Here is an 11,308-nt window from a genome sequence, read left to right on the forward strand (position 1 = left end):
CACACACACACACACACACACACACATTCACTCACACACAAAGAAAATCAGGGGCAACCAGGCTGTGAGGTAGCAACAACAGAGAATGATACAATTATCACTACAGAGCACAGTTGCTGTTGTCACATGATTTGGAAGAAGAGGAAAGCCAGTAGAGTCAAATTGGCCAATCAGGTGATGGTTTCATAATTCCAGAATGAACAAATATCGTCACTGAGAAAAAAACAAAAACCAACCACTATCTACTTCCTTTTTCTTTGTAACACCAGCAGTGTGGACACAACAAACACAGCATAACTGGCTTAGAGAAATGAAACTAAGGAACTGGAGTTGGTGTTAAAATAAAATGTCTTTTATTATCAGACAAGGACAATAAGCAACAGTTTATCTTGCATACTTCCCCCTCTGCAACTACACACTACACCATGTACACGACCAATGGAAAATAAAATATACAACTCTCAATGTATCACAGCAAATACTGTGAAATAAAGCTTTTCTTTCTTTCTTTCTTTCTTTCTTTCTTTCTTTCTTTCTTTCTTTCTTTCTTTCTTTCTTTCTTTCTTTCTTTCTTTCTTTCTTTCTTTCTTTCTTTCATTTTCTTCTCTTCCTCATAATTTCTTATAATTTCCCAATGAGATTAAGCACTCATGTGTGTGCTGGGAGAGGGAAAAGACGTTAAACACTCATTAAAGTATAAGATTTGGACCACATTGCACCACCTTTGGATCCCTCAGGTGAAAGATTAGCATTTCCACAAGACCTGAGACAGATATAAGACCATCTGGTAACATTCACAGCAACTGCCATTATGTGATAATTTACTGTTCGGTGTTGCAACATTGACCAGGAAGGTTCTATAAGAGCATATAAATACAAAACAGCACCCAGAAAAGAAGCATTGTGTTATCACTTGGTAGAATCACAATAAAATCTTCACACTGACAATAAGAGTACATCTGTGATTCAAGCAAATGACTCAGACATGAACACAGCTCCTCTCAGTGTAATTAGCAGATTCATAGACTGTAAAGAACAAGCATGAGCTGAGCCTTTGTTTCTGGTCGCTGGCCTGGTGTCAGGTGGAAGTCTGGTGGTCTCTGAGGTCGGAGGTCAAAAGGAGTCTTGCCTTGTTTGATTGGCAAGGCAGAGCCTCTCCAGCTGCTGAGTGCGCTCGTTGTGGACAGTCAGCAAGGTGCAGTTCTCCTCTGTTAGACATCGAAACTCTTCTTCTAGACAAGCAATCTCCATGGCAACCTTTTCATCCTCCACCAGCTCTGCCAGTAACTTACGCCTGTATGAATGAGTAAAGTAAAGATTTTAGATAGATAAACGCAGATCTTTTTTTTGTTGTTGTTGTTTTTTTTTTTTAGATATGTTAGTGTCTGCTGCATTGAAAAGCTGAAAAATGTTCCTGGACACAAAAGTTAGAGGCAGGGAAATGCTCATCGCTCCCATATGAGGGAGGAGGATTTACAGACGACTGCTCATATTCGTACAGACGAGCAATTTACAGTGTTGATTGTTTTGTGTCTAGAAGATGGGAGGAAACCAAAACAACCAGCAAACTATACAAACTCAGAGGAAGAACTGAGGTGGGGAAAATGGTGATCATAGTTGCCACTGAGTCCCAAAGCTAAACTCCCAAGAGTAAAAATAAAACAATACAACATTCTCATGATCCGACTTCGGCATAGATACTCTAATATATATATATAATTCAAACATCTTTGGTGAATTTAAAGTAAAATAGACTACTTTTGTGTTTTATTTTAACCTTAGTTTCTCTTAAAACTTAATTAACTTAATTCCAGAGTTAATCGCTCACTGCTGATTTGGAAGAACAAGTAGATTTGATTGATTTTTGGGAAGCACTATCCTCAGGTAGCAGTTAGGGCTGTGTTCAGTTGGTCTATAATACTGCTGCTACTAAATAACAGCACTGCTTGCTTCCCTTCACTGTCTTTCTGTTAGAGTTCATATTGATTTTAAAATCTTCCAACTCTTCCAACTATTTAACCTTTAGTTTTTTTTTACCAGGCAAAACATCAAGAACAGATAAATCTAATCCCTTAAATGGCCTCACACCACAATAGGTCTCAGACTGATTTACTTGATATATGCCCTACCAGCCAGATTTTGAAATCAGAACCAACATTACACCTACTTATAATTCTCTGCCTACCGAACAAAAACACTGTCTGGCAACTAATTTTCTAAAAAATTTGTGAAAGCCTTTAGAAAATGCTTTGTTTTTGTTTATTATTTGTAGCCTTTTTAGTGCTTGTGTATAGTTCTGCAGCCAGACTTTGGACTTCGAAAGCCATTTTAAGCATACACACTTGTATATGTATGTGTACTGTGTGGCATTACAGCTGGTAAATGCCAAATCAAAGTACACAAGAGCCCACAAGAAAGTCCCTAATTCACACAGCCACAAGAAAGTGGCACCAAAAAAACAAACCAGAAAAGTCACATGTTTTTAATTATACTGATGCACAGAAAAGTTAAAAAAAAGAGAAACAAAGGAAAAAAATGTCTTGGTCATTACATCATGTAGTACTGCAGTGCATATACGTATATAAAATTTTGATTTTGTAACCACTAAGATTCTTATTTATGATTTTGTCTGAAATATAGAAGTTGAAATATAACCTGTTTACTTTTTTTTTTTTTTTTACCTTTTATATACATGTTGACATATGTAAATTCTATTTAGATGCATGTAAAGGTTTAGAAAATTCTCATTTAAATTGTACAGTGCTCTTTCTTTCTTCAAAAAACTTCTTTTGGCATCATTAAACAGTCATTTTTACTTACTGCTGGGGTGTACAATGATAAAAAATATTTGTAAGATAAATAAAAAAACATATTTAATATGCTGACAAGTGTACAACCAGTTAAACCCAAAGCACCAGAGAGAAAACAAAATCTGTTTGTTTTGTTAATGACACTATCTCTATGTGATATCTTAGCTATTTTTTCTTATAGGTTTACACATAGAAGAAGAAGAAAAAAACGTACAGTGCTTGACCAATGTTATCTAGGTGACATAAAATTTAGTAAAAACTGAATAATCCTGTGTGTTCTTGTTTTACAACGAAAATCCCCCATGGCTGTGTCAAAGTATTATTCCTGCAGTCATCTTTGCAAAACTTTACTCTGTGTCTTAAATATGGGAAGTAACTAAACTTACACAGTGTAGTGTGACACATGCCCGTCAATGGTGGCGAACAAAAGCAGAAGATGAGACAACATTCTCTTTTTTTTGCTTTTGTTACTGTATGAAAAGTTTACAAATCAGTTAAATCTTGCATAGCATTTCTTTTATTGCTTTAAAATTTTGAATTTAGTTTCAGTTTACTGTAAATGCAGTTTTGTGTGTGTTTGTGCGGGTGTCATGGTAAGGCCAACCAGGAGTGTGTAGCTGTCTGACTCATCATGCTCTTATCTAGACTCAAGGCCACACTCTTCCCAACAGAGTCCGCCTGCTGTTCTCTATTTAGGAACCATGAAGTGGTGTAGATTTTGTGTGTGTGTGTGTGTGTGTGTGTGCGTGTGTGGTAACAGCAAGAGCCTTGAAAATCCTACTGCTAAGACTATCCACAGCTGCGAAGGACAGAAGGGACAGTGTCTGGGTATCATACACTGCTGTATATGTAAAAGCATACACGGTGCATGTGTATACTAAAGCTTATAATAAGTCCCATTCAGTTTAAACTGACATGTATCACAATTAATACAGTATTAACACCAGGAAACATTCCATATTTTTCAGAAATTATTAATATTTAAGCAAATTAACCAAGAGAAGAAAGCAGCTTTGAAAGATGTGCTTATCATTTTATGATTCACACATGCTTGAATTTGTCTGATATAAGTAATTAGAATTATTAGAAAATACTACAAATTCACATACTAAAATGTCATTTTAAGAGAAATGCTCTCTGTAGATCATCTGCAGAGTGATCTAGGCAGTTTTTTTAACATATGCCATCTAGTGGGCTATGATCCAATATGCCTTGAAGTCAGACATGTGTTTGTAATTTTAACAAAGTTGTCCTTAAAGGAGTTACACTTACAATCCCTGTTTAGGTCTAATGAATCATATGTTTTATTCATCTTTGTGTTAGTCCTATTCTCATATTTTTACCCCAATTTTCCTTGGTTTTGTTTTGTTAAATCGTGCATAAGACACCAACATAATCTGGTGAAAGGTCCATACACTTATATAGGGCCTTTAACCCTAGGTTAAGTTTCCACTTTGCTGAACCTATTCTATTCTACTGTAGAATAGTAGAATAGAATACAATTTGTAGAATTTACACACATGCACAAAGATTCAAAAAGGGAAGTAAGTAACCAGATGCAGCAAATCAAATGCACTTTACTGATCATTAGCAGCAATGACCACCCGTGTAAAAGCAGAAGTTATGGCAGTCTTTTGGTGTGGAGCATTTAGGTGTGTTAACACAACAACAAGGAGGAGAGACATAAGCAATAATCTTTGAGAATCAACTAATGCTGCTCATCAATCTGGGAAGAGTTATGTGGTCATTTTCAGGCCGCTGCTCTTCTTGGGAGTGAATGCCTCATACAGTTCATCCCAAGGCCAGACGGTGTAATGATCAGAGAAACCCAAGAGCTACAACTATTATCATTATTATTATTATTATTATATGCTTTCCAATAAATAAATAAAATAAAATAAATAAGCAACTCAGACTCTACAGGTCTAAGTTAGTATATGAAATGTTAAAGCTTACAAGCATTGCTTCTTTGCTTTGCTGAGAGAAGAAAACATCTTTCTAGAACATGGTGGTACAGCTTTGATTAGCAAAGTTGCATCTAAACAAACCACAAGGTTCCTGGAATTTCTCAACTGGACAGATGAAACCAAAGTGGAAATGTTCATTCATAAAGCACATCTTTAGGTTTCTCAAAAACCAAACAGAGCATATCAGCACAAACACTTCATACCAACTGTCAGGCACGATGGTGGAAGGCTGATGATTTGTGCTGGTTTTACAGCGCAGGAAGCTAAAGTATTTTAGAGTCACAAGTAAGGTCATCTGTCTGACAGCTAAAGCTTGAGCCAAACTGGATGAAATGACATTATATGAATATAATTAATGAACTTGGCTGATCTGGATTATAATGAGTTGCATTGACATAAATGATACACCACAGTGAAGTGGATGGAATTGTACTGTATCTGATTGGACTTGCTTGAACTTTCTCTTTTAAGAGTCATGATATGACTTGTTATGAAATGTTGCTATGTAAACACACTGAATAGAGCTGAGGTGTATTGGGTCATGCAAGATAATCATGAATGAAGATGTTGCAATGGCCCAGTAAAAGTCAGAATCTCAGCCAGACTTAACACCCTTTTATTATTGAATCACGATCCCCCCATGGATGCAACCTTGTCTTTTGGAGTCAGATGTAAAGCAACAGCAAGTTTTATGAGGTACTAATAATTTCTTTGGGGCCTTACTTGCGGTCCTCAAGCACAGCGATCTCATGTTTGACCTGGTGGAACTCTCTTGCCATCCTGCAGTGTTCCTTGTACACCTGAACACTCTCTCTTAGCGAGACACAAGGTGGCACTGGCTGCAAGAATCAGAGACAAATGTATAAAACATAAAACTATTTTAAAGTAATGAGCAAGCCAGCATGATCTAAAGTAAACACACATCTGGATTAGTTATTTTTCTTTAAAAATATTTTAGAAAGAGCTTTGAAATAAGTTTTTGCATTTGCAGTTCTGGACGTTTGTCATGTTGACAAATACTGATTAGTTTCTGATCACTCAGGATTTACAGAATGCCACATTAAAATTCAAATATCTGCTTTGCTGTACAAGTCCAAACACAAACAAATAATAAATAAATTCAGTCAGTCCCCAAAATAACTGCAAAACAAATTTCTATTCCAACTAATCGACTAATTTTTGCTTGGGATCAGCAAGATATTCACTGACATTGACGAAGCTACTGTCTATTTCTGATTTGGAATGTAGTTATCTGTGCTCTCTAAACTGTTATAAACTGAATTTTAGGTTATGCGATCATGGTGGTCATTCAAGAATTTAGTGGCAACCTTAATAACTGACTAAGAGCATTAAATGAAAATAGAGATTTATGAGCTAAGGACCCTTTTCTCCCCCTTAGGATTCACCATATACAATAGGCCATAAAACACAAATTTTATTACTTTAATTAATTAGCTTATGCTGTCTTTTTATTTTTCTAAAGGAGTTTATTTATTTATCATTTCTTATTAGTTAATCACTGATGAACTATATTTCTACAGGAAAAGAGATCGACTGCCTTTTTATGACAAGAAATCTGCAAATCAGAGCCTCAAATTCTCATGAAGATACAGTAAATTTATAATTTCAGTGGTCTCTGCTTTCTTCTATTCTTCTAAGTTATGTATTCATTGTGTTCAATTTGGTGTGTTACAGCGGTATTGTGTACCTGTAAACGTTGTTCAAGATCCGGGAAGGTCTGTGAAAGGTTCTCCACATCTTTTACATCTATAAAAACAAAGCACATTATTTACTTTAATTGTTTAAATAACCAAATCTGTTAAGGGACAAAGAATCACAATAAATCATGTAAAAATTATTACTGAACAGTATATTTTTCTATATGGCAAGAATGTAAACAAACAAACAAAAAAGTAAAAAAACAAAAAACAAAAACTACCCTCCCAAAAAAAAAACAAAATCAAAAGCAAGAGAAAGTATTTCTGCTGTAATCTATTACTATGGAAACATGCAGTCAAACACAAGGAGTGGCTTAAGAAGAAGAAGTAACATATTTCAGTGTGCAGGGTTTTCAAGCGGCTACTGTAACAGAAACAGGAAACTTGTGAAAAGCTTTCCATGACATCTATTTTCTCATGCATTTGAATACCGTACTATGATGTCATAATACCCTCAACCATATCCTTTTAAATGTGTAACAAATGACTACAATGAAGGGTAGAAAAAAGTATAATCTGAAGGGCAGCAGAAAGATTAAACTCAGACATGAGTCCTTTGGTTGTCAGATGCCTCATCCTTCTCCTTCCCTCCAACATCTTTAAGCATTATGTGTTACTCATATCCAAGCAAGCACTGTGAGAAAGCATGTTTCTGTTGATGTTAGCTATTGGCTGGTGTGCTACAAATTTTTCAAAAGGTGCTACTTCCTTGTGTGTCTTTAAACTGATAATACAGGAATTCCTGGTTCTTCCAAAACCGACACATATGACGATTGACCAAGCACTAGAAAGTGATGAGTTGGGGAATGAGGTGACAAAAAAGTCTTGCAATTCTTAGCTATGTGCATTAAAGAAATAAAAGTATCAATACAAACAAGCTAAAGCTGATCTTTTTAACTAGAATTTATGGGCAACCTAAAGTATTTTATAAAATCCTGAAGGTTTCTCTTTCGTATTAAAAACATCCAAATGTGATTGATTATAAGATTAAACTTGATGCTATTTAATTTTAATACCATAACAAAGTAATAGCAAGTACAACTGGTAAGCATTCCTGCTTTTTTAAAAGTATTATGAAACTATGTTTTGCTGCATGCACCTGATTACAACCAGTGGATTTGTTCTCCAGTTACTTTGATACTTTTTCCTGTCTCATACAATAGCCCAAAATGAAACACATTAGAGGCAACTTCTGTAACACCACAATATGGCAACACAATGCATCCTGACATATAGCTTATCTATAGAACTGGACAGCAGTAATGAGCTACCAGGTTGAAAGACACGTATGATACAAACACAGAGGGACAAGTATGTGGCAGACAAAGAAAGGGAAAACACACCCAAGCCAGATGTAAAAACAGAGAGGGACTCAGACAGACAGACAAACAGACAAGCAGACAAACAGACAGGTTGTCTGCACCCGCCTCTGCCTTGCTGGTAATGTGCCCTCTGGAGTTGTAGAACATGTGGAGAATCCTGGGATGATGCAATCTTCTAAAAGCAGGAGTATTAGTGGACCAGCCTTTAGCCATGGGGCCAATTATAATGTGGAATAAACACAGGTCTCATACTTAGGATTGACACAGTGTGGGGTTATAACTATGCCAGGCATGAAGTCATGACGGATAATCCCAGAAGGAGCACAGCTCTCGACTCCCATGCTGAGAGACATGAGTTCAAAGAGACAACGAGAGGATCATCGAGGGAATATCCAGATTTGATTTCGGAGGTGGGGATCAGATTGTGCCAAAGCAGCTTTGGAGCGATGACTAAAATTAAAACTACACTTTTTCTTTTTTTAAAAGTTGAGCTGGCACTTTGCAGACTATTGTAATAATTGCAGGTGAAGTTATTGGTGAAATAAAAAAAAACTGAGATTTAGAGACGAAGTTCAAAAAGCCCCTCATGTTACTGTCTAAGAGAAAGACAAGGGGCGATCAGAGATGGGGTGGTATACCACTGGAAGTGTTAACAGCTTATAAATATAGGCCAGTGTTCTAAAAGCTGAACAGTGACACTGTTAGTATTAGAGGAGAAACCTGACTCTGCCATTGCAAAGCTGCAGCTGCTGTCCCAGTGCCTGACCCCACTGCTGTAAAGAGTCCTGACAGACAGCACCTAACCCATTATGATGGATATTTGAGGACGTTTGTGTTAGTTAGTGAACAATTAAGACAACTGAAACATGTTTTCATTGATGATTAAAAGCAGTTTGAGTTGGCTTATACATTGCATTTTGCCAGCTGCACATATGCACGCAGTTGTTTTCAATATGCTGTGGTCATACAGAAATAGTGAGAGCACCTGTCTCAGTTACAGTGTAGAAGAATGACCACAGTTAAAGTGAACGGGTGTGTGAAGGCGGGGGGTGTTGTTGAGGCCAGATTGTGCCTGGTCTGTTTTGGTTGGAAGAATGTCATACACATGTTCCACACATACTGGAAGTGCACTGAGAGTACGCTTCATCTGGTGTTAACTGATCAGTTGAGTAATAGGCGGGAATAAACTCAAAATAAGTTGTTACCATCATTTTGAGATCCTGGAACAAAGGATTAGTGTGTGAAAATGTATGGTTTTATATGTGTGTGTATGCACACAGTATGTTCTGTATGTGTGCATTTACCTGATGTGTCATCGAGGCTGAAGGCGATTCTGACTTCAGATTTATCAGGAGACACTCTTCTGGTTGAGGTGATCATTTATTCCTTCATGAGGCCACAGGGATGAAAAAGAGCTGTTAGCACAATGCAAAGGAGCTCAGAAAGATAAGCAATGGATTTGGAATTTTTATATATATATATATTGTTTTATTTTTGTTTTTTTGTTTTTTTTTACTTCCTATTAATTAATTGGCATGACTCCTATAACCTGAGGCCCCCTTTGAGAACAGATGGTGCCAAAATGTGCCAAAACTCTTGGAAACATCTAGACTAGAGACTTTTCCCAAACTGTCTGAACTAAAATCCCTCTAATTTTGTTCTGTTTCGCTTTATTAGAGTTAGCCATTGCAGAGATGATATCATTTATGATCTGATAGAGGTGTAAAGCTACAGTCGCATCATTCCAAAAGGATATTTGTGTTAATCTGAAAAGTGTCTGTTTTTTTTTTTTTTTTAGTAAAGCCCAACATTTTTTTTAAGAAATTTGAGCTATGTACCACCTTAATTTATTTTTCACCACTAACATTTACACATCTTAACAAATGTCACAAGTGTTTCCTTAACTATGAATCCAAAAGTGTTCATATATACTTCATGTGCTTGCAGAGATATAAGCTCTTCCTAAGGGGTATGCAATTTCAGAGCAAATGTTTAAGTTGTTCCCTGATTTTTTAACATACCAAGTTTTTGCTTTCCTAAGATTTAATACAATTTTTTAAAAATAACATATACAACAACAGCAACAACAACAACAACAACAAGAAAGACAAAAACTAAAACATCAAAAAATATTTTACATAAAATATCAGCTTGCTGTCATGTTTTCCTATACAGCTTTTTATTTAGTTGATGTTTTCTATTTCTTTACCTTTTTTCTTTCCCTTTCCTCCCTTATGACTATCTATCTATCTATCTATCTATCTATCTATCTATCTATCTATCTATCTATCTATCTATCTATCTATCTATCTATCTATCTATCTATCTAAGCTAAACATTGAACTCAGCAGGTGTTGTGTTAGCTTGGAATGAAAGCCTGCAGACGGTATAAAAAGGCATGTGATAAAACAGAGTGTGTATTTATAAGATGTACACACATTGAGGCTACACACAGCCGTCAGTTTCATCATAGGCCTATATTAAAGAGTTGCAGTGGGATCTAATAATTAGAGTCTTGACATACTGGCTCTGGGGGCTAGATTTTGCATGCTCCCTTTAAGTGAATGTACAAGCTTTTTATATCAGGGCATTTGCCTGCTTTAACCCTGGTCAACTCTGTGTCACATAACGACCTTCTACACCAAACGGGCACTTCTGTTAAATTCTCTCATCTCAGTTGGAATAGACAAGGTTATATTTAGATGCAATGACAGCTAAGGTAATGTGATTAATCAAAATATGACAATAAATGAAATATTGTAGGCACAGTACACCTATGATGGAGAGTAACGTCTGATTTATCGCCTTCATGAGCTGAAGAGGTAAAAGAAAATAAAGCGGTTGGTGCCAACAGGTCGTTGTTACCTGAAGCAGCACGAACTCAAGTCAGAAATTTCGGATACAGTACAGTACGTCCTCAGTGCTGAGTGATTTCGGTTTCCTATTGGACCACAGTTGACGTCTCTCCAGAGGAAGCACAGTCGTGTGGAAGCCTTTGCGCTCCTGCACAATCCCAGCAAAGACGGTACAACTCTCTTCAAGAGCCGAGTTGGGCTTTTATCTTTAAACTTTTATTCTCTTGCATACAGTGAAATACACGTTCTCTAGAATAAAGACGTCCCGCTCAACGGTGCCAGCACAGACCCCAGCAGCTCAACTTTGCGTGTGGGCGCACATGTTATCCACAGACTGCAGCCACGCGGAGGAGAGTAAAACACAGGGCGCAGGCGGGCGGTGGAGGGAATGCCGTCCGCTGTCCCCTGTGGCGGCCCGGGTCCAATTAAATGTCTCAGATGACATGACTTTAGCTCGCAAAAATGCCCGTAGCTTCAGCACTGTTTTGAGTGACGCGGTCATGCCGCTGGGATGGTCATTGGCTTTGCAATAGCTGTGCAATGAGGCAGTTGCTCAGAATGAGCATCTCATGTTTGTCCTTGTGGAAGAAATCACCTCTCTTGACTCTAACGTGAACAACCCACAACGCATTTAAT

At 37.0% G+C, this 11,308-nt stretch overlaps 1 protein-coding gene across 1 annotated transcript; it reads right to left on the reverse strand.

The window, feature by feature from the left end:
* Positions 1 to 269: 269 nt before the first annotated feature.
* map3k7cl (map3k7 C-terminal like) lies at positions 270 to 11,013 on the reverse strand. Its single transcript, XM_042008630.1, has 5 exons — positions 10,683 to 11,013; positions 9,122 to 9,203; positions 6,486 to 6,544; positions 5,501 to 5,616; positions 270 to 1,294 (listed from the first exon to the last, which is right to left on the reverse strand). Exons 2-5 carry the CDS (start codon positions 9,195 to 9,197, stop codon positions 1,114 to 1,116), a joined length of 432 nt encoding a protein of 143 aa, XP_041864564.1. The 5' UTR covers positions 9,198 to 9,203; positions 10,683 to 11,013; the 3' UTR covers positions 270 to 1,113.
* Positions 11,014 to 11,308: the final 295 nt, after the last annotated feature.

Source organism: Melanotaenia boesemani, chromosome 15 (genome assembly GCF_017639745.1).
Source record: "Melanotaenia boesemani isolate fMelBoe1 chromosome 15, fMelBoe1.pri, whole genome shotgun sequence".
NCBI lineage: Eukaryota > Metazoa > Chordata > Actinopteri > Atheriniformes > Melanotaeniidae > Melanotaenia > Melanotaenia boesemani.